The following is a 27847-nucleotide window of genomic DNA, read 5'->3' as shown; positions in this document are numbered from 1 at the left end:
TAATAAAACTTCCCAGATGGCCCAGTGGTGAAGAATCCGCCTGCCAATTCAGGAGACAGAGGAGACACAGGTTCAACCCCTGGGTCGGGAAGATCTCTTAGAGAAGAAAATAGCAACCCACTCCAATATTCTTGCCTGGAAAATCCCATGGACAGAGGAACCTGGCGGGCTGTAGTCCGTGACATCACAAAGAGGTTAACACAACTTACAACTGGGCATGCGTGCGTGCGGTAGTAAACAATGAGTACAGGTATCTGGAACTCAAGGAAGTGTCAGCTAGAGATAAACATTTGGTGAGTCTCCCACATCCAGGTAATTGAGGCTGGAAGTTAGTCCTGAGTGAGAAAGGGGGAGTCCCCGAGGAACTTGAACATTTAATGTTTGGGTAGGAAAGGAGGGACTCACCTGGGAGCAGGGAAGATGCCAGAAATATGGAAAGAAATGAGGGGATAACGTGTCAGGGGGAGCAGAACAGTTATCAGTGTCTAAACCTGCTGAGGAGTCCAGTACACTGAGGATGGGGAGGGTCCGTTGGATGTTCCAACTTGGTGGTCTCTTAGTAGAGTGATGGGTCCAGGAATGGGTTAAAGGAGTTGGAGGAAGGAAACTGAGACAGCATAAAAATCCCAACTTTGAAGCCATAGAATTAAATAAGCTTAAAAAAAAGACAAGAGACTTCCCTGGTGGTCCAGTGGTTAAGAATCCACCTGCCAGGGCAGGAGACATGCATTCAGTCCCTAGTCCAGGAAGACCCCACATGCCTCCAAGCACCTAAGCCTGAGCTCCACAGCTGCAGAGCCCATAGGCCTGCAGGCTCTGCAGCAAGAGAAAAGTGAAAGTGAAGTCGCTCGGTCGTGTCCGACTCTTTTCGGCCCCATGGACTGTAGCCTACCACGCTCCTCCATCCATGGGATTTTCCAGGCAAGAATAGTGGAGTGGGTTGCCATTTCCTTCTCCAGAGGATCTTCCTGACCCAGGGATCAAAGCCGGGTCTCCCACATTGTAGGCAGACGCTTTACTGCCTGAGCCCGCAATGGGAAACCCGAGCACCGCAACAAAGAGTAACCCTTGCTCACCACACCAACGAAGACCCAGTACAGCCGTAAATAAATAAACTAAGCACAGATCTTTGGGAACACATACACTTAAGGGCAAGAAGAAAACCCTTGCTAAACTGAGAAAAGGAGGAACATCAGGGGGAAAAACAGCTCAATAGCAGAGAGGACATTTCTAGCAAGAGGGCCCACCAATAGCAGCACCAACTATTAATTGTGGAGAGCTCAGATAGGATGAAGCCTGAAAATAGGCTGAGGATATCTGGCTCCTGGGAGGTGATTAATTGTCCTTGAGCAAAATTGGTCTGTTGAAATGCTGAATCCATCCACCTCAATGGCAGCGGCTTAACAAGGGTGTTATACATAGCTGTGAAAGTGATGTGGGGAGAGGAGATTCTACCTTCACCAAAAAGTCAGGAAAAAGGTGGAGGAAAATAAAAACATTTTGTTGGTATGTTTTCCCATTTTGATGGGGAAGAGCTGACAGATGCTTTAGAAAGTTAGCATCTGGGCGACAATGGTATTGTCCTGGATTTGATTTTGTTTGCTTTTCGGACAAGGCACAAGGAGCCGGTTTGTAAGATGCGAGAAAGATTCTGTGAGAAGGATATAGCAGGACTCAAGAGGGGAAACTGGTGGAGCGTGACCCTGAGGCTGGAGGGAAAAAACGGGGTCAGGGCCATCAAAAGAGGTTTGGAGAGGAAAGGGAATGTGTTTACCTTTGGGGGGGACAGAGGTGCTGGAAGAGGCTGTGTAAAAATGAAGCCACAGGGAAACTGGGGAACCAAAATGTACGGCGGTTTAAATTGGCCTTCAGCTTTGGTCAGGGGCTGTCATTCTTTTCGGACCAGAATCGAGAAGGGGAGTGCTGTGCCTCCTCTGGAGCCGAGGGGATACAGGCAGATGGAGGTGGGGGGGACAAGGAGGTGCGAAAACCAAGATTGGCTGGTAGCACTGGCCTCTGGACTGCTCATGATGTCCCGATTCATCTTGAATTGCAGCTGCCACTGTTTCAAGTTTTCAGCAGTAGACCTGGACAGGCCTCAGAACATTTTTCTTCTGCAATCATAACGTGTCCTTAAACTGGTACCAACCCCCACACACACAGACACACAGACCACACACAGACACACAGACTACACACAGACACACACACAGACACACACACACACGCACACACACAGACACACACGCACAGACACACACACACACACTCACACACACACACACACGAACTGTCCTTGTACCCCTTTGGCCTTGCTTTCCAGGAACTCCCTCATCTGTCTTTCACAAAAGCCACAAAGAACCTTGTGCCATTTTGACAGAAAGAATGTCCATGAACCTGGAAGAGAAATAATATTGTTTCCAGAGCTTAACTTCTCAGGTGACAAAGCTCAGGAAACAGATGATACATTTGGTTTCTCGTGTTTGGGAAGGCAGTATTTCTCAGGCTTGTGTTCCTGATGCCTTGACCGCGTTCACCTCACTGGTCCTAATCAAGGAGAAAGGATATTTCCAGGAGTCAGACCAGCCGTCCCCTTTTCTATGAACCATGTCCTGACTCTTGGACATGGTGGGGTAGTAAAACTACACTGAAAAAATGATAACCCAGGTATGCACCACAGGTATACATCACCAAACAGGTAGAACATTGTTTCAAAAGCTATCATAGGAGAAAGACTCCTATAAATATAGTGAGAACGCACTTTTTCCCCTAGGGGTCATGTATCCAACTCTTGGGAAAGCAGCCAAGAAAATGTGAGCCAGAATATTCCAAAAGTCAGAATAGGTATAGAATCTGTGCTATCAAATTCATATAAGAGAGAGTTCCTAGAATACTTATCCAGAGCCTATTTGGTCTTTCTTTTACATTATTTTTTTGATTTTTGTTTTTTTTAATTGACATACACCACTATATTAGTTCCAGGCGTATAACATAGAGACTTGCCGTTTGCATGCATTGCAAGTGACCACCACAGTGATTCTCACTGCCATCTGAACCGTGCAAAGGTAACATTCACAACTGTATTCCTCACGCTGTGTTTTATGACCTCATGCCTTATTTACTTTATAACCGGAAATGCGTGTTTCTTGATCCACTTTATTTGCTCTTTCTTAATTTGGATAGAATTCTAACAAACATGGGGGTATGGTTTCTCAGCATGTACCTTATTAGGGCAAGGGGTACAGTGATAGCAATAGAAAGTATGAGTATCGGTAAAAGCAAAGACAAAAAACCCACAATGTTATCAGTGGTCCAGCAGCCTGAGGTATTTATTGCTGGATCACAGAGTGCCATGTGTCTCCGTCGTCCTCAGGATCTGCACAATACCAGCATGTACTGGTTGATACACTCAGAGTTCCCTTCTCATTCTTAAGATTTTAATTTTCTCCTGATAATCATCTCTTCCATAAACTGTTTTACAGTCTCTAAACTGGCCTCTCCACCTCTTGCCTAAAACCATTCAAAGCCATCCTCGTACGCAAGTCTGATTTTGTCCATCCAAAATGTAAGACAAGGAGTTACCTGGTGGCCTAGTGGCTGGGATTCTGGGCTTTCACTACCATGGCCCATGTTCAGTCCCTGGTCAGAGAGCTGAGATCCCGCAAGCTGTGCTGCATCCCAGAAGGAAAAAAAAAAAATTAAGACAAATTAAACCGCTTGGTGAGGTCAGGGCCCCCAGCTGTCTGGGAAGTTCACCTACCTACGTCAGTTATTTTACAGCAATGCCAGGTTAGTAACACTCGGAAGTAATTTGTTTCCACCTCTGCTACTACTACTACTAAGTCGCTTCAGTCGTGTCCGACTCTGGGGGACCCCATAGACGGCAGCCCACCAGGCTCCCCCGTCCCTGGGATTCTCTAGGCAAGAACACTGGAGTGGGTTGCCATTCCTTCTCCAGTGCATAAAAGTGAAAAGTGAAAGTGAAGTCGCTCAGTCGTGTCCGACTCTTAGCGACCCCATGGACTGCAGCCTACCAGGCTCCTCCGTCCATGGGATTTCCCAAGCAAGAGTACTGGTTCCACCTCTAAGCCTTGGTCATTTCTTAATTATCTGCATTAGTGAAAACAAGCAACGTCTGGTACAATTGAAAATAGGAGATGGTCTTTTATTTTTTTTTTTTCACTTTGGCTTTGAAATATTTGGTCCATTTTGCAGTGGCTTTCTCTCTCTCTCAATACTTCCGTAAGCTAATATTAAAGCTAACGTGCAGGTCCTGGCAATCATACCTGAAGAGCAGTATGCAGGAGCCACAGTGTGCCTTGTGGCAAAGAGGCCATGTTAGAATTGGGAAAAGAGATCATGGGATGGATTACCCACACTGATAATTAAGAAAGGACTGTCTACATGGGAAGAAAAAAATTGTGTTTTTACATCATGCAGAGTACTTATACAGCCATGCACCATAGGTTATTTGCCTGTGTACAAAATAGATGCACTACAGATGCTCGGTGGGTTCTGTCTCTGTGAGAATGTGCCAGATTTTTTGCCATTTCAGTGCAGACAACAGGATATTCTGTGGATTCAGAGAAGCGATAGAGCTTGTTGGTGTCTGTGTGTATTTGGGTGACTTAGCTAGGCTATAGAAAGCTTCAGCATGGCACAGGCTTTTGCTAAGGATGAATGGCTGCCTGGCAAAGTCTTATTCTATCTCCATCCTGAGAAATTGCATCTTGAATTGCTTTTGATTTACCAACTAGAAACATGTATTAAAATGCACATTTTCATAATGATAGATATCTATTAAGTGCATATATCATAGTGAGTCATGTTTATAAATTTATTGCTGCCAGCCATATCTGCAACTTGAGATATCTGTCAGAGGGATCAGTTTTTATGTGTGAGCATTTACTAAACTTAAAAGGAAATTTGAGGTTGCGGTTCCTATAGCAACCACAGCTTAGACATGTTGCAAATCCATATATATTAATGTACTTAAATCAAACTCCCATATACAAATATAGTGTGGTGGATTTAGAGTTGCTATGGAAATTGATTCTGAGCTTTCTCTTTTCCTTAGGGACTTTAGCATTCCAGCCTCAAAATAAGATTAAACAGAAATACTAGAAAAATGATTTCAAAAAGGAAGCAACCTAAGACGTAGAATAGAATAAAGCATTTGAATGATCATAATTAAATTCCTAAATGGAGATTTAAATAAATCCAAACAACATTTTTCAGAAACTGTATTGAGTATATGAATACTCTTACTCGCAATTATTTTTAATTTGGGGTTCTTGAAGGCTGTTGATACAACCTTAACAAAGTGATTGTGTTTATTTACCAGTGTTTGCATATTTTTTGAGTACCTACAACCTAAGTAAGCATCACTGATCACCACTGGGTAAAGAAGAGTTGCTTTTACTTTCCCACAAAGTTTAATTTGTTTTATGTCTTTTAGGAGGAGCAGTGAAATGTAGCAGTTTACAGTGGTTTTTTAAAATCCTTGTTCTGATCTTGATTTTCTGGCCCAGATTGTGGTCTGTCTTGGTCATTGTCCCTTGAAAAGAATATGCCTTCTGCAGTTGTTGGTTGTATGGTGTTTTAGAAATATCAATATCAAGGTAGTAGATGGTGTTATTCAGATCATCTGTGTTTTTACTGCTTTTTTCTTTTTAGTAGTTACCAAGTTCTAACAGTCACTGCAGAGAGCATTAACATTAATTATGGAATTATCGATGTGTCCTTTTAATTCTGGGCTTCCCAGGTGGCTCAGTGGTAAAGAATTCAGCTACCAGTGCAGGAGACACAGGTTCAATCCCTGGATTGGAAGATCCCCTGAAAGAGGAAATGGAAAGCCACTCCAGTGTTCTTGCCTGGGAAATCCCATGGACAGAAGAGCCTAGAGGGCTACAGTCCATGGGTTCACAGTTAGACACAACTTAGCTACTAAACAGCAGCAGCTCTTTAATTCTAGCAGTTTTTGTTTCCTGTGTTTAGGGCTCTGTGGTTAGGTTCATAGAAAATTTCTGATTGTTGAGTCATCCTGATGAATTGACCTTTCTATTTTAAGAGGTGCCCCTCTTTATCTTTGGTAAAAGGTATCTCTGTCTTAAAGTCTGTTTTATCTGATATTAATGTAGCCACTCCAACTTTCTTATGCTTACTGTTTGCATGGTGTATCTTACTCCATATAGGTAAATTTCCACCTATCTTTGTCTTGCTATTTAAAGTATGTTTCTTATAAACAGCATGTATTTGGGTCTTGCATTTTCTATTCATTCTCGTAGTCTGTGGACATTGGAATGTCAGTTCATTATTAATTTACTTATTGATTCGACTGGAGTTAGAGCTACCATATTATCATTTGTTTTCTGCTTGTGCCCTCTGTTTTTTTATATTTCTCTTTTCCTATTGTCTTCTGAATTAGAAGAAATTTTTTTAGTATTTCATCTTATTTTATCTATTGCCTTTTTAACAGTATCTCTTTGCATTAATTTTTTTTCAGTAGTTGCTTTAAGGATTACTGTATATATTATATTCTTGCCTTTTCACAGTGTACTTTATACCATTTCATATAAAATGTGGAACCCTGACAACCCTTCCCTCCAGTGTTCTTTGTTTTGCCTATCATACGTATTGTACTATAAACATACATACGTTATAAATGCCACAAGACGATGTTATAACTTTTGTTTTGAATCAGTGCTGTATTATACAGTGGCTTTTGAGCACTTGCAGTGTGCTTATTCCACACTGAAATGTGCTGTATGTATAAAATGCATGCTGAGTTTAGAAGATTTGGTATGGGAAAAATATAAAACTAGCTTAATAATTTTTATATTGATTACATGTAGAAATGATAATTTGCATATATTGTGTATATTTGACATGTATTAAAAATTAATTTCAAGATTTTTTTAATGTGGCTACTAGAAGCAGTTTATTTACATGGCTCCTATTCTATTCCTATTAGGCAGTGCTGCTTTAAATAGTCATATGAATTTTAAAGACATTAAGAGAAAATTTTATTTTTTCATATTTTTTCCTATTTCCAGTGTTCTTCATTCATTCCTGAACATCTGAGTTCCCTACTGATCTCATTGCTCTTCAGACCCAATAACTTTAACAGAGAAAAAGAAGTTATCTCGTGTAAAGCAGGTGCAACGACAGCAGATTCTTTTCGTTTCCTTTTTCTGTGAATGGCTTTAGTTCACCCTCATTCTTGAAGGCTATTTGCTAGATAAAGAATTCAAACGGATCTTGTATTCTTCCCTCCCTCCCGTTAGGGCTTCCCCGGTACCGGTACCTCCGTAGCAGTCTGCCTGCAATGCAGGAGATGTGGGTTCAGTCCCTGGGTGGGGAAGACCCCCTGGAGCAGGAAACGGCCACCCACTCCAGTCGTCTTGCCTGGAGAATCCCATGGACAGAGGAGCCTGGAGGGCTTTGGTTTATTGGGTCTCGAAGAGTCAGACACAACTGTAGTGACTGCGCACGCCCTCCCATTAAAGACATCTTCCCACTCCCTGTGGCCAGAAATGCGTCCTCACGCTAATCACCTTCCCCTGTAAGTCATAGGCTGCTTTCTCCGGATGCAGTCAAGATTTCTTCCTCTGTGGGTTTCAGTAGTGTGACTGTGATGTGCCTAATCAAAGTTCTCTTTAAATTTATCTTATTTTGGAGTTCATTAAGCTTCTTAAGTCTCTAAGCAAATGTCTTTTACCATATTGGGGAGATTTTCAGCATTTTTTGAGTATTTTTTCAGCTTCATTCTCTGTAACCTATATTTCTGGAACTTCATTTTTCCATATATCAGAGCTTTAGATATTATCTCTCAGGTCCCTGAGCCTCTGTTCATTTTTTCCCAGTATTCTCTCTATTCTTTAGATGGTTTCTATTAATGTATCTTCAGGTTGACTCTCTTCTTTCTCTGTCATCTCTATCTACTGCTGAGCGTTTTTTATATTTCAACTATTTCTTTCAGTTTTTTTATTTTAATTTCCCTGTTGAGAGTGCCTATCTTTCATTTATTATAAGCGTACTTTACTTGACGGGAATGCTCATGATGGCTGCTGTAAAGTTCTTGTCTGCTATATCCACCGTTTCTTGACTCTTCATATGCTGAGTAATTTTGGATTTTATCTTAGACATTGTGATGTTATGTCATGGAGACTCTGGATTTTGTTTCATTGCTCTGTTGAGTGTTGGTGTTTCTTATTTAACAGGCTTTAATTCAAGAGTCCAAGTAAAAAGTACTCAAGAAGCTAAATTCCACTCAGGAGTTCTAACCTTGACCTCAGGGCTGTACCTTTATACAAGACCTTTGTCTTCATTATTGTCACGATGTAAGGCTTCATTTAGCTTTTGAGAAACTCCACTCTTTAAATACAAATGTTGGTCTCAACCCCAAAGTCATCATTTACTCCAAGAAATGCATATTTTTCATATCTTCTCTTTAGACTAAAATAGCCCATAATGACATTTACTCCCGAGAACCCCATTAGCATGAGCACAGGCAGCCATCACCTTTCTTGTCCCTTCATAGTCGCTCCATCAAAAGGAGTCATGCCTGTTCGTTCTTACAACTTCCCTGCGTGTATCTGCCTGGCACTGCTGTCCCACAGTCCCCAGTCACTAACCACATACTCTCTTATCCACATACCTACTTCAAGAATTAAATGTTGATTTTAAAAAATCATGCACTATCAACTCATAACAAGGAAGAAATGCATTTTTCTTACCAGTCCCATAATTAGCAAGACTCCTTTTTAAATGGGTGTTAGCACTTCTTATTATACGAACAATGTATCTTTCACTCCATCCCTGCCCTCCATCAGTGTGGCACACCCTTGGCCTGTTTGTATTGAGGAATCATCCCCTAAGATGCACACCAGTGGCTGCTCCTTTAGCTACATTTAGGCCTGGAGAAAATGGGGGCGGGGGTGGATTATAGTGGTCCAGTTACTTAGGTTCTTAAAGGAGATTCCCTACTCCTTGGAAGGAGAGTGGGGGTAATGGTGGCTTTGCTCCTCCAGTTACACATCTATCATATGTGAAATATATAAGCTAGATGTCAGGATACTTTTCTTCTCAAAGTATAGTTAAAACTGTGTTCCTCTATCTATAACGATAAAACCACAGCGTAAAATACGAGCAGCACTCTGCCTTGCAGGATACTGAATATCTGTGAGTCTGGATTATTGGGCACAAAGGGAAACAGAGAGATGTGAAGAATTGGGGAGCCTCAGAAAGGACTCTTCTTCTGGCAGTGTCTGTGGAAGAGGCCGGGGCTTCTTCCTAGGAAGAGATGTGTATCTTCCATTTCTATCCTGATGTGTTTGTTTCAGGAGACAGCACCTTTGACAGATGACCTACTAATTCAGTTTATAAGTTTTAATTATTTTGGCTTCTTGGAATCAAAGTGTATCACAGGTTGGGGTTTTTGAAATCTACTATGAATTTTTCATGGAAGGTAGGGAAAGGGAAAACATGTAAAATTCTGTTGTTGTTAGATCACCAAGTCTGACTCTTTGTGACCCCATGGACTGCAGCGTACCAGGCTCCCCTGTCTTTCTCTATCTCTTGGAGTTTGATCAAATTGAGGTCCATTGAGTCAGTCACAATATCTAACCATCTCACCCTCTGCCTCCCCCTCCCCCTCTTGCCTTCACTCTTTCCCCGCATCAGAGTGTTTTCCAGTGAATTGGCTCTTTGCATCAGATATAGAGGGAGTAAGTATTGAATACATACTGAATGCCCGCTGTTCTAAACACAACCTGTTTGAGCTCAGTTGAGCTTCACAGCAGTCCTAAATGGTGGACAGTCCCCATCCCACCCGTATTTTAGAGTCACAGAAACGGAGGCACAGAGATGTTCAATAACTTGTCAGCGTCACACACTGGAAACTGGGAGCCCTGTGGTTCCAGAGTCTAGTGCTCTTTAACTACTGTGTTGTTATATTGCCTCTCAAATATCCTGCTCTGATGGCTCAGATGGTAAAGAATCTGCCTGCAGTGTAGGAGACCCGCATTCAGTCCTTGGGTTGGGAAGATCCCCTGGAGAAGGGAATGGCTACCCACTCCAATATTCTTAGTGGCTTCCCAGTTGGCGCTAGTGGTAAAGAACCCGCCTGACAATGTAGGAGACATAAGAGATGTGAGTTCAGTCCCTGGGTCAGGAAGTTAGTGAAGGAAATAAAAGGCCCTCCAGTGTTGTAACGGCTTGAAACAGAGCACATGCTGTTCTGTTTGAATGGTGTTTATGTTTTTAAACAGCATTCACGTTTATCCTTGGAATAGGCTCTGGGGTGAGAGTCACTGTATTTTATATATGTTTGTAAATGCAGGAAACAAACATTCAGCTACTTGTTCCTCCTATCAACTCCAAAGCAGAAATGTGTATAAAGTCCAGAAAACCAAGCCCTAGGTTCGTGGGATTACAAATCTCTGATTTTTTAATCCTTCAATTGAGATCATTCTCTGAGTAGATGATCTGGGTGATTTCAAAGTGAAGAGTAAGCCCCTTGGACAAAACTGGCACGGATTTCAGCATGCCACACGCTGTGCCCTTACATGGGACTTGGCAGGAGGAGGTGAGGGCCTCCATTGTCACCCTGTCTTCATCTGGGAAGCAGATCATCCTGGCTTTTTTCTGTTTTTGGCTGTGCAACACGGCATGTCGGATCTTAGTTCCCCGACCAGGAATCAAACCTATGCCCCCTGCAGTGGAGGCGCAGAGTCTTAACCACTGGACCACCAGGGAGGTCTGTCCTGGCCCCATTTTAAACAGTACTGGGTCTTTTCATCACCAGCATTGGGTCATTCTTACACAGCTGCTCCCTGTATGTGTTGAAATATTCATCAGTTCTGGAACTCAGACCCATGCGTTTCCGTGATGGATCGTCCCTTTTCTCTCCTCAGGTATAATAACTTGGCGCTTGGCCTCTTAGCCTCACAGGAAAGCTTTTAAACCTCAAAAGGCAGTGCCTTAGCATTTATTTGTTTCCATGAGCAGACTGTCACAAGTCACCAGTGAGCCTATTTTTCTTCGTCACCGGTGCCTTTCTTTGTCCTTTGGTACGTTGGGTGGGAACTGAAGACAGTTTCGACCTGAAGAATTCTCTCGATCCCCCTGGAATTGAGTGAACCAAACTGTCAACCAGTTCTGTCTTGTTCAATCTTTGTTTCCACGTTGCTTGACACATAGAGGGTTCTCACATAGTATTTGTTGAATTGATTTAAACTGAATCACTGCAGTGTCCCTGTGGATCAAGGAGAATGCAGCATTTACGCCAGCACGTGGCTGTTTGGATGTTTTCGCCAATCGTCTCCATCACTTGAGGAGCCCCTGACGCTGTAGCTCAGAAAATGGCATAGTGTACTGCACAGGAGCTCAGAAAATAGTTCTTAAACAACAGTTTCTTTTTGTTGGCTTCCTTGCCCTTTTGTGAAAGCTTTACTTGAGTTCTCGTTCAGTCTCTCAACAGCTCTTTAAGGCACTGTGAGAGGTTCTGGAAATAGACAGGGAATCAGGAAGTTACAGCCTGTGAGGAAGTCTGGCACTAAATAGACAACAGGATTAAAGTGAGGTAAGTGCAGTGAGGTTGTGTAGGAAGAAGACCACGTGAGCTGACCTAGCGTACTCTAGGAAAGCTTCTTGGGCGACACGAGGTTTGACTAAGACTTAGCAAAGGAGTAGGAGTTAGCCAGGTGAAGGGTTTGGAAAAGAGCCTTGCAAACAGAGTAGAATGTTGCAATCAAAAGAGAGCATGCTCAAACTTCCCTGTTGGCTCAGTGGTTAAGAATCCGCCTGCTAGTGCAGGGGACGTGGGTTCGGTCCCTGATCCAGGAAGATCCCACAGGCTGCAGGGCAGCTAAAGACCCTGTGCCACGACTACTGAGCCAGCGCTCCAGAACCCAGGAGCCACAGCTACTGAGCCTGTGCAGCCTAGAGCTTCCCACCAGGAGAAGCCCCTGCAGTGAGAAGCTGGAGCGCCGCACCTAGAGAGTAGCCCACGGGCAGCCAGTACTGAAGACACAGCACAGCCAAAAATAAATAATAATTTTTTTTTTTAAGAAAGAACATGCAGTATTCAGTGAAGTGCCTGTCGTTCCATATGGACATTGAGGTGTAAGGCTGGCTGCAGAGGTGAGCCAGGGCCCTTGTATCATGTGTGAAGAGGCAGTATTCATGTCCTGTTGCTGCAGAACTGCTAGAGACTTAGCAGCCTAAAACAACACTTGTGTGTTGTGTCACAGCCTCTAAAGTCCAGGCACAGCTTCATTTTGTTCTCTGCCTTCGGTTCTCACCAGGCTGCAATCCAGGCATCTGCTGGGGGTGTGGTCTAATCATTGGCTTGACTGGGGAAAACTCCCTTGTGTTGTTGGCAGCTTCTTTGAGGCTGCAGGACTGAGGCTTCAGTTCCTTGCTGGCAGCTACTCCTAGTTCCCATAGGCCACCTGCGATCCCTTACCCCAGGGGCTTCTCCAACATGGGTGCTTGCGGTGGAAGTCGACTTCTTCGAGGCCAGGAGGGTGAGTCTCTAGTGTGCCTGCCAGCAAACAGAGTCAGAGAGAGAATCCTACAGGATTCCATGTGATGGGAGTGACATTCCATCACCTTTCCCATATTCTGTTTGGTTGGAAGCAAGCCACAGGTCCTGCCCATGCTCTTGGGGAGAGTGGGTACGCCAAGAGGTAAAGAGCACAGAGGGGCAGTCGCCTGAAGTTCTGTAGTCACAAATGTTTACAATTTGTCATGAGGATTTGGGGGAGTCATTGAAAGGTTTTAAGTGCAACAGCCTAGCAGCTGGTGCAGCCTACCATGTAGGAGAGGAGGGTGGCCTGAACAGAAGTCACAGCCATGTGAGTTATAGAGACTTTAAGGGGGTTTTATCAACAAAACTTGATGGTGATACGATATGAGATAGAAAGGACAGGGGAAGCCAAGGATAAATGATGCACAGGTTTCTGGCTTGGCCATTGGGTGGTGGAAGCAGAAACCTGGTTGTTCTCATTGTTCATTCACGTCCAACTCTTTCGACCCCATGGACTGCAGCCCACCAGGCTTCCCTGTCCTTCACTGTCTCTTGGAGTTTGCTCAAACTCATGTCCATCGAATCAGGGATGTCATCCAACCATCTCATCCTCTGTCACCCCCTTCTCCTCTTGCCCTCAATCTTTCCCAGCATCAGGATCTTTTCCAATGAGTTGGCTCTTCACATCAGGTGGCCAAAGTGTTGGAGCTTCAGCTTCAGCATCAGCCCTTCCGATGAAAATTCAGGCTTGATTTCCTTTAGGATTGACCTGGAGCACGGGAGTCAACTGGAATGGAGGAGAGTGGGTGATTAGAGTGGGGCTCAGCTCTAGTTCTCACCTCCCGGAGCTCCTGCAGCTCTGTGGCTTCAGCCTGTTTCTGTCTTTGCAAGGGAGTCCCAGTAAGATAGTGTTAATGGAGCACAGTGAACTTAACCACCATCATCAAGACAACCTGAAACGCTTGGTCTTGTCAGTGGAGCCAGGAGGTCTCTGACTGGACATCATAAAGGATGAATGTAAGTGTTCCCCAGAATGGCCATCTTAGTCTGTAAGCCTCTGGCTTAAATGACGGCTGTATGCCAGGAGTGCACATGACACTGATGTTGTCATGGTGATGCCCGTGTCTTTACTCTCAGTGGGCTGACTCGGGTTGCTGGGCTCGTTCAGCTACCAGCGTTCCTTATTGCTGCAGTAAACAGGCAAGGGAGTGTTCCCCTCAATTATTATCGGAATGCTGGTGCATGTTATTTTCACAGGGGTAAGGGAGCTTCTCTACTTCTAGAGAGAAATTGCTCTGAGAACAATTACAAAACAAGAATTTGAACTTGTTAGAATAAGATAGTAATTGGTTGACACCTTATGCGTTGCAAAGCACACTTAATTCTCTACCAGGATGTGAGGGATGTGAAAAGTCAGCTTATCAAAAGAAATACATACCATGCTCAAATAACCACGTAAAGTCAGAATCTTTACTATTGAAGCTGTTTCAAGAAGAGGCGTTCCTGCATTTCCCCCCCGCTCTGAAAATTTCTCCGAAACCGGAGTGACTCAAGCAGAGCCTGGAAAACACTGGAGAGTCACATGATGGCTAAAAATAAGCACATCCTCTCCAGCAGGGACAGTAACCAGGGCAGAAGTAACTCGGTTTGTGAATGCTCACACCGGCTGGACATGCCCGGCCAAGTCAGGCTACTCACCCCTCTTGGTGACCACTGGTTGGAGAGGCCTCAGGCATGGGGGCTCGGGCCCGGACTGTCGGCATTGTCCCCTGGCACGTTCCCCCAGGGCAGAGGCGGTTAGCACACTGTGGGATGGCTCCAAGCAGCGGGCCGGGAGGGACCCCGGCTGACTCATGGCTCTTGTCTCCGCCGCCTCATCCTTCTACCCTCCCCATGAAACCCATAGCAGATGCTGTTGATCCCAGAAGACCTTTTAGTTGTTGTTAACGATGAAGGCGGGAGGAGAAGGGGACGACAGAGGATGGGGTGGTTGGATGGCATGACCGACTCAATGGGCGTGCGTTTGAGTAGACTCCAGGAGTTGGTGATGGACAGGGAGGCCTGGTGTGCTGCAGTCCATGGGGTCGCAAAGAGTCAGACACGACTGAGCGACTGAACTGAACGACGCAAAACCCAAGTTGTGATCAATGGTCGGATGTTTGGTGCTTTGGGATGTATCATAGGGTTTTCTAAACTGTCGCATTGTGAATGCTTTCCCAAACCGACACTCATCTTGGGCACTCACCGCTCACACCAGGGGTGGCCGCAGTAGCCGCCCAGCTGGCCTCTGCACCCTCAGCGCCGCTAGTCTTGTCCACACGGCAGGCGGAGAGAGCCGCCTGCAACCCACATCAGGCCCAGGACCCTGCCATGGCTGCCCTTCTCCCTCAGAACAAAAGCCGGACTCCTGCTGGTAACCTCCGAGGTCCGTGGCGGCCACCCTCCAGTCCCTCTCGAGCTCCCTCCTCCCACGGCACCCCCAACTCCCTCCATTCCAGGTGAGGCCGGGTCTTTCCTCTGCCTGGAATGTTCTGTTGCTGGCTGTCCGAAAGGCCAACTTCGCCTGTCTCGGGTCTTTGCTCAGCTTGCACTTTCCCACTGGGGCTTTGAAGAAGTCAGGGTGACTCCTGCAAGTGGCATGTCCCTTCCAGGGATCCTGGAAGCTGGAACCAAGGGGCTGTTCCAGACACGTCGGCTTTGGTGAGGAGGGAGGCTTTGAGGCCGGGTGAGCCCCACGCATGCCCAGGGTGAATCCCACCTCGTGGCGTCCCTACTGGGCTGCCACCCAGGGGGCTGGAGTTGTGACCCCTGTCCTTCTGGAGGGACTCAGGGAGGTCCTCTGGGTCTGAGCAAGGACTTGAGACTGGAGGGGACTACACGATGGATAGTCCTGAACTTCAGGCCTTCTCAGAAGTTTCTGTTCAGAACTGCCACACTCCCAGCCCCACCCGGCACTCCCTCCTCTTGCCTGGCCCTGCCTCTGCCGTGGCGTTTACTTTCTGGTTTATCATGTCACTTACTAATTTATTAACATTATCGTCTGTTATCAAATTCCCCCCGTTAGAACGTGAATTCCACACGGACCGGCATCTTTGTGTTTCATTCCCTGTTTTATCCCAAGTGCCTGTAGCTTGCCAGATACGCAGTCAGGGTTCAGTAAATATTTGTGACAGGAATGCATGAATTGGGGTGATTTCAGAAGGAGCACAGAGACTTGGGCTCTGGTCTACTGATTCTTAAGACAGAGTACCGAATGGGGGAACCTAGGCCTGGGAGCCCACTGGTGGGTTATGGGTTAAACCTGTTTTCATAAAGATTTCCTTTAGATAGAATGAGTCTCATTTCCTTATCGTGTCAGCAGTTTAGTTTTTATCTTGCTGGCATCTAGAAGTGGGAAGCCTGTGTGCTTTCTTGTCATTAGTTGAATCAGGCCTCAATTGCTGAGTGATAATAATAGCAGGGTGTGCTGATTCACCGTGTGCCAGGCTCCTGGGTAGGAACTTTCCACGGCTTAACCCAGGTACTCTTCCCAGCTCTGGGAAGGAGGGACTACTGACTGTGTGGGACAGAAAGAAGTCCAGGTGGCAGCGAAAGTCCTGCCCGTGAGCTGGCAGCGGGGCCAGGGCTGTTCCGAAGGCTGCAGGGCCCCCGGCCCTGCTCCTCACCACCGCCTCCCTGGGCAAGAGGAAGGACACGGTGTTCCTAGCAGGTCTTCCTTCTGCAGGACTGACGTGGTTCAGGCTCAGCTCTGTGGAGCCCCGCCCCGAGCTGCTTAGAGGTGGAGCCACCCAACTTTCAGAAGCTGACACCAAAGTGGCAAAAAGGAAAAGCCCAGTTTTGCCACTGGCTGCCCTGATGGGGCAGAAGCCAGTAAGGCCTCTGAACTCCTCGTTGGAGAGTAACAGAACCAACCTGTCAGTGATCTCGTGAATCAGGGCACCCCAGAACCCCTGATAAGGTTCCATTTGGACAAAACGTTGGCCACTGAGGTGCCTTTTTTTTTTTTCTCACCCTCAGGGCTGAGCAGATTACAGAACATACAAAGTGGAGGTGTAGAGGCATTGTCGAAGGAAAGTCTTAGATCGTGTGTGTGCGGTGGTCAGGGTTGCATGGGAGCTTGTTGTCGTTCCGCAGTGTGACAGCTCTGGTGTCGGTCAGTCACTTGGGAGATCCTCTTCCTGTGGGAATTCTCTCTTTTCAGTCAGTCCCACCCCATGCCATCTCCCCCAGCAGTGGCCCAATTATTTATTTTAACCAGGTTCATTATCTCAGTTAAACAATAACACCTGTTTGCCAAAGTTAACAGGGATAAGGAAGTGCTGTCAGGTTGATCCACAAACAATTAATCAGCATAGGTACGAGATAGCTCCAGTCATATTTGAGTTGTTCTGTGGGGTTTGGGCTTGTTTTTATTGTGGTGTATTTGACATATAACATTTTATTAGTTTCACATGTACATGTGAATGTACATGGACATGTGAATGACTCAGTGTTTGTGTATATTGTGAAATGGTCATCACAGTAGGCCTAGCTAACAACCATCACTGCACAGAGTTACAAGTTGTTTCTCTCTTTAAGTTCGATTCCCTTGTCATCTTTCAAATATGCAATACAGTACTATTAACTGTAGTATTAATAACTGTAGTTAATGCTGTACATCACATCCCAGGGACTTATTTATTTTATAACTGGAACCTTGTACCTTTTGACTCCCTGCACCCATTGCGTCCCCACCCCTCCTCTGTGGGCTTTTTAATTAAGTGAGAAGGAAGCGGGTGTGTGTGCGTGCGTGCGTGCATGCGTGCGTGCGTGTTGGGGGGTGCTCACAAAGTAGGGAAGAAGTTGGGGACAACCAGGAGAGAGGTTGCTTCCTGATCTTTACTGTCTCTGCAGTTCTTGTCAACAGTATTAATGTCATATTTTTAGCTCCTCTGTTTAGGATTTTGGCAGAAAGAATATGGCAGATTATGTGAGAAGAATTTCTAAATTCCGCCAGAGCCCCGGCCGCAGAGGATAAAGCCAAGTATAAAGAAGGATAAAGTGCTTTTATTTGCTTCTTAGTTATGAATTCATTGGGCCTCACAGGCCTAAAATGGGGGCGCATTTTTCTGTAAACGTTAAGCAAGCTACTAATTACTGACATTTAGACAGAGCAATGCTCTGGCTTCACTAAGAGTGAATCAGGCCACTCTTTGTTTTTTACAACGATGGTTTAAAATGTCTTAGAATCATATTTATACCCCCAACTCCTGAAGGCGTTAATTAAGACACAACTGCTCAAAGGCTAGCATTGTAAATCATGTCCCTATCCAGTGGGTCAAATCAGAGAATTATAGGGACTTGTACAGAATTTATGTCTAGTTTCCTCCACTCTGAAACTCCTTTTTATTTTGAAGGGGGAAGTTAGGGGGAGAGAGGAAAACTTGAGGGAAAAATGATTCTTGTAAGACAGGGCTACTGCTCATTATATTTTCAGGACGTCATCAAATGCAGCCTCACAAAAAAAATTGAAATGTCTGATAGCTGCAAGAAAAAAAAAAATCTGTATCTGTGTTCTTGCCGGAGTAGCTGTACTCTCTTTAAAAGCTATTATGTAAATGTTTTCCATATAAGCATCACTGAGCAGAGGGGCATGGGAAGGAACAGAAGTGAAGTCAGCAGTGGACTTGGGGGCATTTGAGGAAGCATGAAGGCAGCGTTTGAGAACCCCTGTGTCTAAAGCCATGATTGGATGCTATCAAGGACACCCTTGTGTCACTTCACAAAAATGGAATACGAATGTTAGCTTACATAAAAGTATTATATCAGTGTTAAATTTAGTATCAATGATGGCAGTACAGTTTTCTGCTAGCATCCTGATTGCAGCCCAGGAAAAGAGTATCTGTCACCCCCCAAGCTGGGTACACCCCAGAAGACGATAGAAGGTAGCAAGACTTTAAAACAAACAAAAACCTAGTTCTTAACTGTCTAATGAGTACGATATAACACCGGATATTGTCTACTATTATTCTAAAAAGTTAAACCATGAAAGCATTAAACACAGGAAACACAAGGTTTGGTTTTAATCTTTATAAACTTAAGCATTTTAGCCTTTAGTGTCTCTTGGTGTGTGTGGATCACACGGTAGCCATGAGGGGTCAGTTACATCCATATCAGATTGCAGCCTGCGAGGATTTAAAGAGCTCAGTTTACATTCTTTTGAAAATGAGCTTTAATTGTGTGGTTTTTTAAGAAAACTTTTAACCTCTGCAGATACTAAGATCTTCCCGATGTCCTTCCCGTTCTTTCATGTCTTTGCCTTTATTGACTGGAAGGTAGAAATGTACAGTCAACTGGTGCCGACCTCGTGGATGTATCCTCATCCATCAGACGTTTATTTCTATTAAGTTTCTTTCCAAACAACTTAAATCAGAATTCAAAACCCCTCTAATTTTAAATTTCAAGTATTAATTACTTAATTGAGCTTTTTACATTTTTCGAATTTGTTTTCCCTTCTTTGCTTTGTCCTACCTGTGGAGGGAGAAGTTTTGCTCCCATCCCCCGTGTAGCACGTATAGCGAGTGGGGCGTGGACCAAGCCCCCTCTTCACCACTGTCCCCTCCCCACCCAGCAGCAGGGGGATGCCAAGTCTGACTCTCACTGCCTTCATCTTTCTCATCTCAGAGACCTCCAGGCAGCATGCATGGTGCCAGTTTATAGGGTCTGTGAATCACTGCTGGCACTTGAGTGCCAAGACCTGTGAACCACAGTCTAGCTGGACTCTGTCAGCAGCAAGGGATGTGTTTCCTCAGGAAAAAGCTGGAACTGGGACAGCGCCAGTGACGGCAGCCGCTCTGGCCTCTGCCGTGAGCCGCCCGCATCTCCCATGACCCCATTTCCCTCCCAGCCTGCTCCCTCTGCTTATTTTTAGTTTTTCTTCCCTGATAACTTGTTCTTCCACGGAGCTCTGGCTTACCCTGACGTCTTCTACTTTAACTTCTTATCAGACACTTCAGGTTTTTTTTTTTTTGCAAGCTGCATTTGATGATGTCCCGAAAATATATTCTTGCTGGGAAATCCCATGAATAGAGGAGCCTGGCCGGCTACAGTCCAATAGGGCTGCAGAGTCAGACATGACTGAGCAACTAAGCACGCAAGTACACACAACCTTGTTTTACAAGCAACCGACTTCTTTTCCTTTCATGCTTTTCTTTTAAAATACATGAGACTGGGTAAGGTGGAGTAGAAGAATGTGTGTCCGATGGATCTCACTCGGCTCCTGCAACCAGCCCCATCCCAGGTACTGACCTGCTGAGGAGCGCCTGCCTGGCAGGAGAGGGGTGGGGGGTGGTCAGTCGCCCTCTAGGGAAACCCCTTCCGCAGGGCTGTTCCCTTCAGGGGAGGCATGGACGAGAACAAGGCAGACTCGGACAGCCCAGCACAAACCACCTTGCTCCCCGCTACTCAGAGTTAACTGTTTACCGACTGAGTTTACCCAGGTGAACTGCTGTCCTGATTCCATCTCTAAAGGGCCTAAGTGATGATGGAAGGTGACCTTGAAGCCCAGTCAGAGATTCTCTCTCTGGGAGGCTGGTGGGTTTTGTTTGGTTTCCTTCAGAATAGTGCCGGCTCTTGCTGTCAGTGATTTTGAAGTTGCCGTCAGCTCCTCGAGCTTCCCCTGGGACCTGTCCCCTGGATACCTGCCTCTCCCAGGAGTTCTGTCATGAGTCACAAAAGCGTAACTATCAAGTGTCTCCTCCGGATCAGGCATTGTGGTTGGCCCTGAGAACACAAACCAGATACAACGCCTGCCTTGTTGGAGTTTAAGTCTAATGGGAGTGCTCAGTTGCTTAGAGTCGTATCCGACTCTTTGCAGCTCCATGGACTGTAGCCCACTGGGCTACTCTGTCCATGAAATTTTCTAGGCAAGAATACCAGAGTGGGGTACCACTTCCTATTCCTGGGGAATCTTCCCATCCCAGGGATCTCCTGCATAGGCAGGCAGATTCTTTACCACTAGTGCCACCTGGGAAGCCCTCTAATGGGAGAAAGAAAGAAAGTGAAGTCGCTCAGTTGTGTCCGACTCTTTGTGACCCTGTGGGCTATAGCCCACCAGGCTCCTCCGTCCATGGGATTCTCCAGGCAAGAATACTGGAGTGGGTTGCCATTTCCTTCTCCAGGGGATCTTCCTGACCCAGGGATCGAACCCAGGTCTCCCGCATTGCAGGCAGACACTTTACCCTCTGAGCCACCAGGGAAGCCCTGGTCTAATGGGAGAAGCAGTCATTAAATAAATCACTCTATACTGCTCCAGTTGATGGGTGCTGTGTGGAGGGTGTTTGGGTCCTGTCGCCTCCCTGCACGGGCACATTTAAGCTGAGACCTGAAGAATGTTAGACTCGGTCACTCAAAGGAGAAGGGGGAGGAGTTTCAGCAGAGGGAGTGCAGCCCAGTCATGCTCTGTGGTCACGTCTAGAACACTACCTTGTTCCTAAGAATGTTGAGAGGGGCCCTGCCTGGGCAGATTTTTGGGGTTTTTTTAATACATTTATACAGTCACTTGCTTTACTTTTTAGATTCCACGTGTCAGTGATGACATAGACTATTTGTCTTTCTGCCTGTGAGCATTCTTAAATGATCACTCCCATGCGATCATGAGCTCCTCTAAAGCAGAGACCTCCAATACAGGGCTTATCACTCTGGTGTTCCGTCGCCTAGTCGTGTCTGACTCTTTGCGACCCCATGGACTGTAGCCCGCCAGGCTCCTCTGTTCATGGGATTCTCCAGGCAGGAACACTGGAATGGGTTGCCATTTCCTCCTCCAGGGATCTTCCCGACCCAGGGATCGAACCCAGGTCTCCTGTGTCTTCTGAATTGCAGGTGAATTCTCCACCCACTGAGATTTTGAGGACGCACAGGGCTCATGGTAGGCACTTAGTAAGTCTGCATCTAGTAATAAAAGAGGTTGGTCCTGGACAGTCTTTGAGCTACATTCTGTTAGACCTTCTTTATATTAAAATATGACACACAGCTCATGAAAATATCTGCAGTGACTTGATTTGTCGACAGCAGCTTCCCCAGTGAGGCTGGCTGGTGGCCGCCCTTGGAGAAGGCTCTTTGCCAGGCCCACACATCCTCGCCCTGCCTTCCCTGCTGTTCTCTGCGCTGTGCTCCTTACCCTGTTGGCTTGGCCTGGAGTTAGAGAACCTGGTCAGTGGGACATGGAAGCCGTGTCCAGGAGTGTTTTCTCTAGGCTTCTACAAAGATGAAGGCTCCTCGCAGCTTTGGTGAATCACAAAACAGGCCATCCACTGTCTATACTTGGGAGGGTCTTGTGCATAAGTGAGGTTTCCAGGTAACTAAAGGTGTGCATACTCAAACTTCTTCAGTCATACCTAATTTAAGCATTCTGATTTTCAGCATATTAGGCATTTCCCTGTATTTCTAGAAGAAAATTCTTTTTTTTCTCCTTTATAATAGGCATGTATATTAAAGGGTATGTTGCCATCAATGCTTCTTGAGGGTGTGTATGACTTGGCACCTCTCGCTAATGACTTCCGGCACCTGAAGACAGAGAAATTTTATAGTCTTCCCTGTTTGCTACTTTGTAATTAGGAGATTGGTTGAAACTTGTTGCTGTTAGCTTGCCTGTATAACCCCTTGCCTTTTTCTCACCTCTTGGTCCCAATAAACTGTAAAGTTGGAAATAAAATGTAAAGTTGGAAACCACATAACCAGGTTTTATTTACTTGTTCCTGTGTTTATTTAAACAGTTGTTCCTTCACCATATATATGTTCTGCCAAGTATTGTGCTAAGCGCAAAGCTTACAGAGCAGAGAGTGATGAGTTCTTAAACCCCCAAGAGCCAGGGGGTGGGGGGACTGCGGTGGAGAATGGGGCCAGTGGGAGCACCTGCACCAGACTGAGCTGTTCAGAGGAAGAGGGTGTGGCTGGGCCTCAGCAGTGGCTCTGAATTTCTAAACCCGCGAAGTGTGTAAACTTCATTGCTTACACCTTGTGCCTTCTGTTTTGGCTGCAGAAGCCCTTTTCTATGTCTGTCAAGTTCTAGATAGGGAGAGCCTGTGTTAAGCTGGGCTTCAGGTAGATGAGGTCTTGCCGGACATCTGTGGTCTTTTAGTTTGGCCGGTTTCTGTCATTATTAGCGATGCTGCTGAATAACTTGGTTACTGTCTTAATCCCCAGGCTTCCCTGTTGTAAAGGCATATCTTCTCCCATTATAAGCAACTTACAGGATAATGACTTGACATGTGCCGCTATCTGCTTCTCCAAAAACCTCTCAATGTCTTAGAGTCAGAGGATGAAACTTCCCTGGATCAGTTGAGTGTACTGCAAAACGGTGATTTTTTTCTATAGCATTTCTTTAGCAATTTCCTAGCTGTCAGTGTTCTGTAAAGATCTTTAGATCCTTTCTCTCTGTTCCCCTCATTGTGGACTAGATTTTTGTTTATTCAGTGCATTGTAATACAATTACAGCCATTATTCTTTTTGGTTTGCAAAACGGTCTGAGTGTGGCTAGTTGGGAGCCCCTTCAGTCTGACCCCTGTCTCCTTGACCTTACTTCTTGAGCACATCCTTGCTCTTTGACATTAGATGTTCCAGGTCCACCCCTGGAGTCAGCCATATCTCAAGAAGCCCTTTTATTGCAGAATAACATTTAGAAGCCAGGACTTGGGTACCAGGAGTGCCTATTGCTACAGAGATGTCATGGCTGCGGCTGCTGCTGCTAAGTCGCTTCAGTTGTGTCCAACTCTGTGGGACCCCATAGACGGCAGCCCACCAGGCTCCCCCGTCCCTGGGATTCTCCAGGCAAGAACACTAGAGTGGGTTGCCATTTCCTTCTCCAGTGAATGAAAGTGAAAAGTGAAAGTGAAGTTGTTCAGTTGTGTCTGACTCTTAGCGACCCCATGGACTGCAGCCTACCAGGCTCCTCCATCCATGGGATTTTCCAGGCAAGAGTACTGGAGTGGGGTACCATTGCCTTCTCCGGTCATGGCTGCTAGAGTCTTTTAATGGCTGAAACTAGGGTATACATTAAAAGAAAAAATAGACATTTGCATCAATATTTCTCCTAAAGTATTACTTTGTTATAGGATTGGTATTAGAAATTCAATTATGGTGATGCTTGGAGCTTATCAGAGAACCTTTCCTTCTTAAAAAAAAAAAAAAGAAAGAAAGAAACAAGTTAAAATCCCTTTGTGTCTGCTATTCTCATCTCTCTGGAGGGAGAAAGGACAACTGCATTAATCTCCTGTCACTTGAGGGAATAACTGCTCAAAGGGTTAAGCTGCCCAGGATTAAGGGTTAAGGGTTAAGTTGCTCTCATTTCATCGCGTACACTCTTCCTCAGTGTGTTTGTGCTACTTCTGTGCTGGGAGGGATGTCCCAGGTGGCACGAGTGGTAAAGAACCCACCTGCCAATGCAGAAGATGTAAGAGTCAAGGGTTCAATCCCTGGGTCAGGAAGATCCCCTGGAGGAGGAAGTGGCAACCCATTCCAGTATTCTTACCTGGAAAATCCCATGGACAGAGGAGCCTGGGGGGCTACCATCCATGGGGTCGCACAGAGTCAGACACGACCAGTGCAACTAACTCCACACACGGTGCTGGGAAAGGGTAGCTGGCAGTTACCTCTTACATGTTTTAGTAAATTCCTTTTGTTATCATAGTTTTGCTGTCAACCGAAAAAGCATTTCTCATGTTGCCAGTGCTCGTAATTTATTCTGGTTACTTTCAGGTGCGGCTAAATCAAGTCCAGCATCTAAACCAGGATCCACACCTTCTCGTCCCTCATCAGCCAAAAGGGCTTCGTCCAGCGGCTCAGCATCCAAATCTGATAAAGACTTAGAAACGCAGGTCATACAGCTTAATGAACAGGTAACTCAGCATCCCCTGCCCAGTCTGTGGCAGCAGTGACGGGTGTGAGGGCAAGATGAGCAGACCCGTCTGGGCCTGGGAGGGGGGGGGGAGGGAACCAGTGGCTTCATTCGGGTCAGAAGGAAAGGAACTACTGGGGGGATAAAGTCAGTGGCCCGTTGTCAATAAAGGATGTTAAGTCACCCATCTCACAGCTGCCTGTTGAGAGAATGGCTTCCCAGGTGGCTCAGTGGTAAAGAGTCCACCTGCCAAGCCGGGGATGTGGATTCAGTCCTTGGGTCGGGAAGATTCCCTGAAGAAGGAAATGGCAACCCCCTCCAGTATTCTTGCTTGGGAATTCCTATGGACAGAGGATCCTGGCGGGCTACAGTCTACAGGGTCGCAGAGTCAGACACAACTGAGCGACTGCCAACACCAGAAATACATTGAGACAGGAGGACAGATGAGGCAGCCTCAGGTAAATGCAAGCGGGCAGGCTAACCACCCCCTCATCTGCACCCCACAAACACACACCTCAGTGCTCTTAGGAGTTCCAGGCTAGACCACGGCCACTTTGAGCCAGTCTAGATTGTGTTATAGGCATCAAGGGTTAGTCTCCCTTCCTTCCTCCTTTCTTTCAGCAACTGTCGGTTAAGCCTGTTGGATGTGACCGACACTGTATTTGATGCTGATCGTATAGTGGCAGCAAGACAGAGACCTTTCCTTCCCTCGCTGAACCTACAGACAGACAGACACACACCACCAGCTGTTGCACCAGCAAAAGCCAAACACCAAGCCCTTCCCCAAAGAGTGAAAGTACACAGGAGCACTGAAGCCAGGAGTGGGGGCATCAGAAAGGCCGCCATGAATTAGGACTTTTCTTTTTTACCTAATATCCCTAGAATTGCAGTAATGTATCTCTGCTGTCTTTGAAATATTCAATGTGAAAGCTTACATATGCTTCCTAACCAACAATGGCTAACTTTGCCTAAGTGTATACATAGCTTAAGGGGCTTTCCAGATGGCGCTAGTGGTAAAGAACCCGCCTGCCAACGCAAGAGAGACACTGTTTCAATCCCTCGGTCAGGAAGATCCCATGGAGGAGGGCATGGCAACCCACTCCAGTATTCTTGCCCCGATGATCCCACAGACAGAGGAGCCTGGCAGGCTTCAGTCCATAGGGTCGCAAGTAGTTGGACATGACTGAAGCGACTCAGCACAGCACAGCATGCAAAGTTTAAAAGTTATGACGTACATCAAACTCTCACTGAGGGCACCCAAAGCCAGTGCTCTTAATCGTCTGGAGATGCGGGGTTGGGAGGGACGTGGTGGGGGGAGGGTTGGGACACAGGGATGCCTGTGGCTGATTCATGTTGATGTAGGACAGAAATCATCACAGTACTGTAAAGTATATCCTCCAATTTAAAGAAAGAAAGAAAAAAAAATAGCTTACTCCAATCGCAGACTTCAAAACAAAAAAGTAATATGACAACTGGGAGCTCAGGAACCCGTGTAGAAAACACCCATCCTCGCCCTGAGTTGGGAGGAGAGTCTTTTATCCCGGCAACCCCGACCCCTGGGCTTCCCTAGTTGTTCAGCTGGTAAATAATCTGCCTGCAATGCTGGAGACCCTAGTTTGATTCCTGGGTGGGGAAGAGCCCCTGGAGAAGGGATAGGCTCCCCACTCCAGTATTCTAGCCTAGAGAAGCCCCATGGACAGAGAAGCCTGGTGGGCTACAGTTCATGGGATCGCAAAGAGTTGGACACGACTGAGCGACTAAGCACACAAGCACACCCCCACCGCTGGGACTGGAACCTGTATTCCAGGTCCTCAGGCTGTTCCCAGCCACTCACTGGGCCAATCCCGGTGATTAATCTGATTCTTGATGAGCCAGCAAGAGTCTGGAAACAGTTTTTGAGATAATTGTATATTTGCAAACAAGGATCTGGTTAAACAGCCAGCAGTTGCCTAACAAGGGTGTTTCTTTACAATTCTGAACACTTTAATGAAAAAGGTAAAACCTTAAGTCATCCGGTGGGTAGGACTTTGGTTTTGAAAGTGTGGAAAGTTCTAATTACCTGCTGATTCTCAGTTTGAGCCCTTACACAATGTCTCTAATGAGTTCTTCCAGGATAGGAGGTGGTTAGGCCAGCAATAATTAGCCTGGGGCCACGTGCCTGAGGCTCTACCGAAGAGGGTCAGGCATGGGTCTGTAATACCTTGGATTTATACCCCTTTCTCCTTCAGTTCAGTTCAGTCACTCAGTTGTGTCCAACTTTCTGCGACCCCATGAATCACAGCACGCCAGGCCTCCCTGTCCATCACCAACTCCAGTTCACTCAAATTCATGTCCATCGAGTTGGTGATGCCATCCAGCCATCTCATCCTCTGTCGTCCCCTTCTCCTCCTGCCCCCAATCCCTCCCAGCATCAGAGTCTTTTCCAATGAGTCAACTCTTCGCATGAGGTGGCCAAAGTACTGGAGTTTCAGCTTTAGCATCATTCCTTCCAAAGAACACCCAGGACTGATCTCCAGAATGGACTGGTTGGATCTCCTTGCAGTCCAAGGGACTCTCAAAAGAGTCTTCTCCAACACCACAGTTCAAAAGCATCAATTCTTTGGCGCTCAGCTTTCTTCACAGTCCAACTCTCACATCCATCCATGACCACTGGAAAAACCATAGCCTTGACTAGATGGACCTTTGTTGGCAAAGTAATGTCTCTGCTTTTGAATATGCTATCTAGGTTGGTCATAACTTTCCTTCCAAGGAGTAAGCATCTTTTAATTTCATGGCTGCAGTCACCATCTGCAGTGATTTTGGAGCCCCAAAACATAAAGTCTGACACTGTTTCCACTGTTTCCCATCTATTTCCCATGAAGTGATGGGACCAGTTGCCATGATCTTCGTTTTCTGAATGTTGAGCTTTAAGCCAACTTTTTCACTCTCCTCTTTCACTTTCATCAAGAGGCTTTTTAGTTTCTCTTCACTTTCTGCCCTATAAGGGTGTTGTCATCTGCATATCTGAGGTGATTGATATTTCTCCCGGCAATCTTGATTCCAGCTTGTGCTTCTTCCAAGCCAGCATTTCACATGAAGTACTCTGCATAGAAGTTAAATAAGCAGGGTGACAATATACAGCTTTGATTAACTCCTTTTCCTATTTGGAACCACTCTGTTGTTCCATGTCCAGTTCTAATTGTTGCTTCCTGACCTGCATATAGGTTTCTTAAGAGGCAGGTTAGGTAGTCTGGTATTCCCATCTCTTTCAGAATTTTCCACAGTTTATTGTGGTCCACACAGTCAAAGGCTTTGGCATAGTCAATAAAGCAGAAATAGATGTTTTTCTGGAACTCCCTTGCTTTTTCCATGATCCAGCAGATGTTGGCAATTTGATTTCTGGTTCCTCTGCCTTTTCTAAAACCAGCTTGAACATCAGGGAGTTCACGGTTCACGTATTGCTG

At 45.9% G+C, this 27847-nt stretch overlaps 1 protein-coding gene across 7 annotated transcripts in view; it reads left to right on the top strand.

Annotated features, from left to right (window-relative positions):
- MAPRE2 (microtubule associated protein RP/EB family member 2) overlaps positions 1-27847 on the top strand; it is a 186512-nt gene that overhangs the window by 144661 nt on the left and 14004 nt on the right. For all 7 annotated transcript variants that reach the window (XM_012103352.5, XM_012103351.5, XM_042239398.2 and 4 more), the window contains one exon: positions 24266-24405. In XM_012103352.5, coding sequence (XP_011958742.1) covers positions 24266-24405 — 140 coding nt within the window. The remainder of the gene's footprint in view (positions 1-24265; positions 24406-27847) is intronic.

This window comes from Ovis aries, chromosome 23 (assembly GCF_016772045.2).
Source record: "Ovis aries strain OAR_USU_Benz2616 breed Rambouillet chromosome 23, ARS-UI_Ramb_v3.0, whole genome shotgun sequence".
Classification (NCBI taxonomy): Eukaryota; Metazoa; Chordata; class Mammalia; order Artiodactyla; family Bovidae; genus Ovis; species Ovis aries.
Note: the sequence above shows the minus strand (reverse complement) of the source record. Positions and strands in the feature narration are given on the sequence as shown.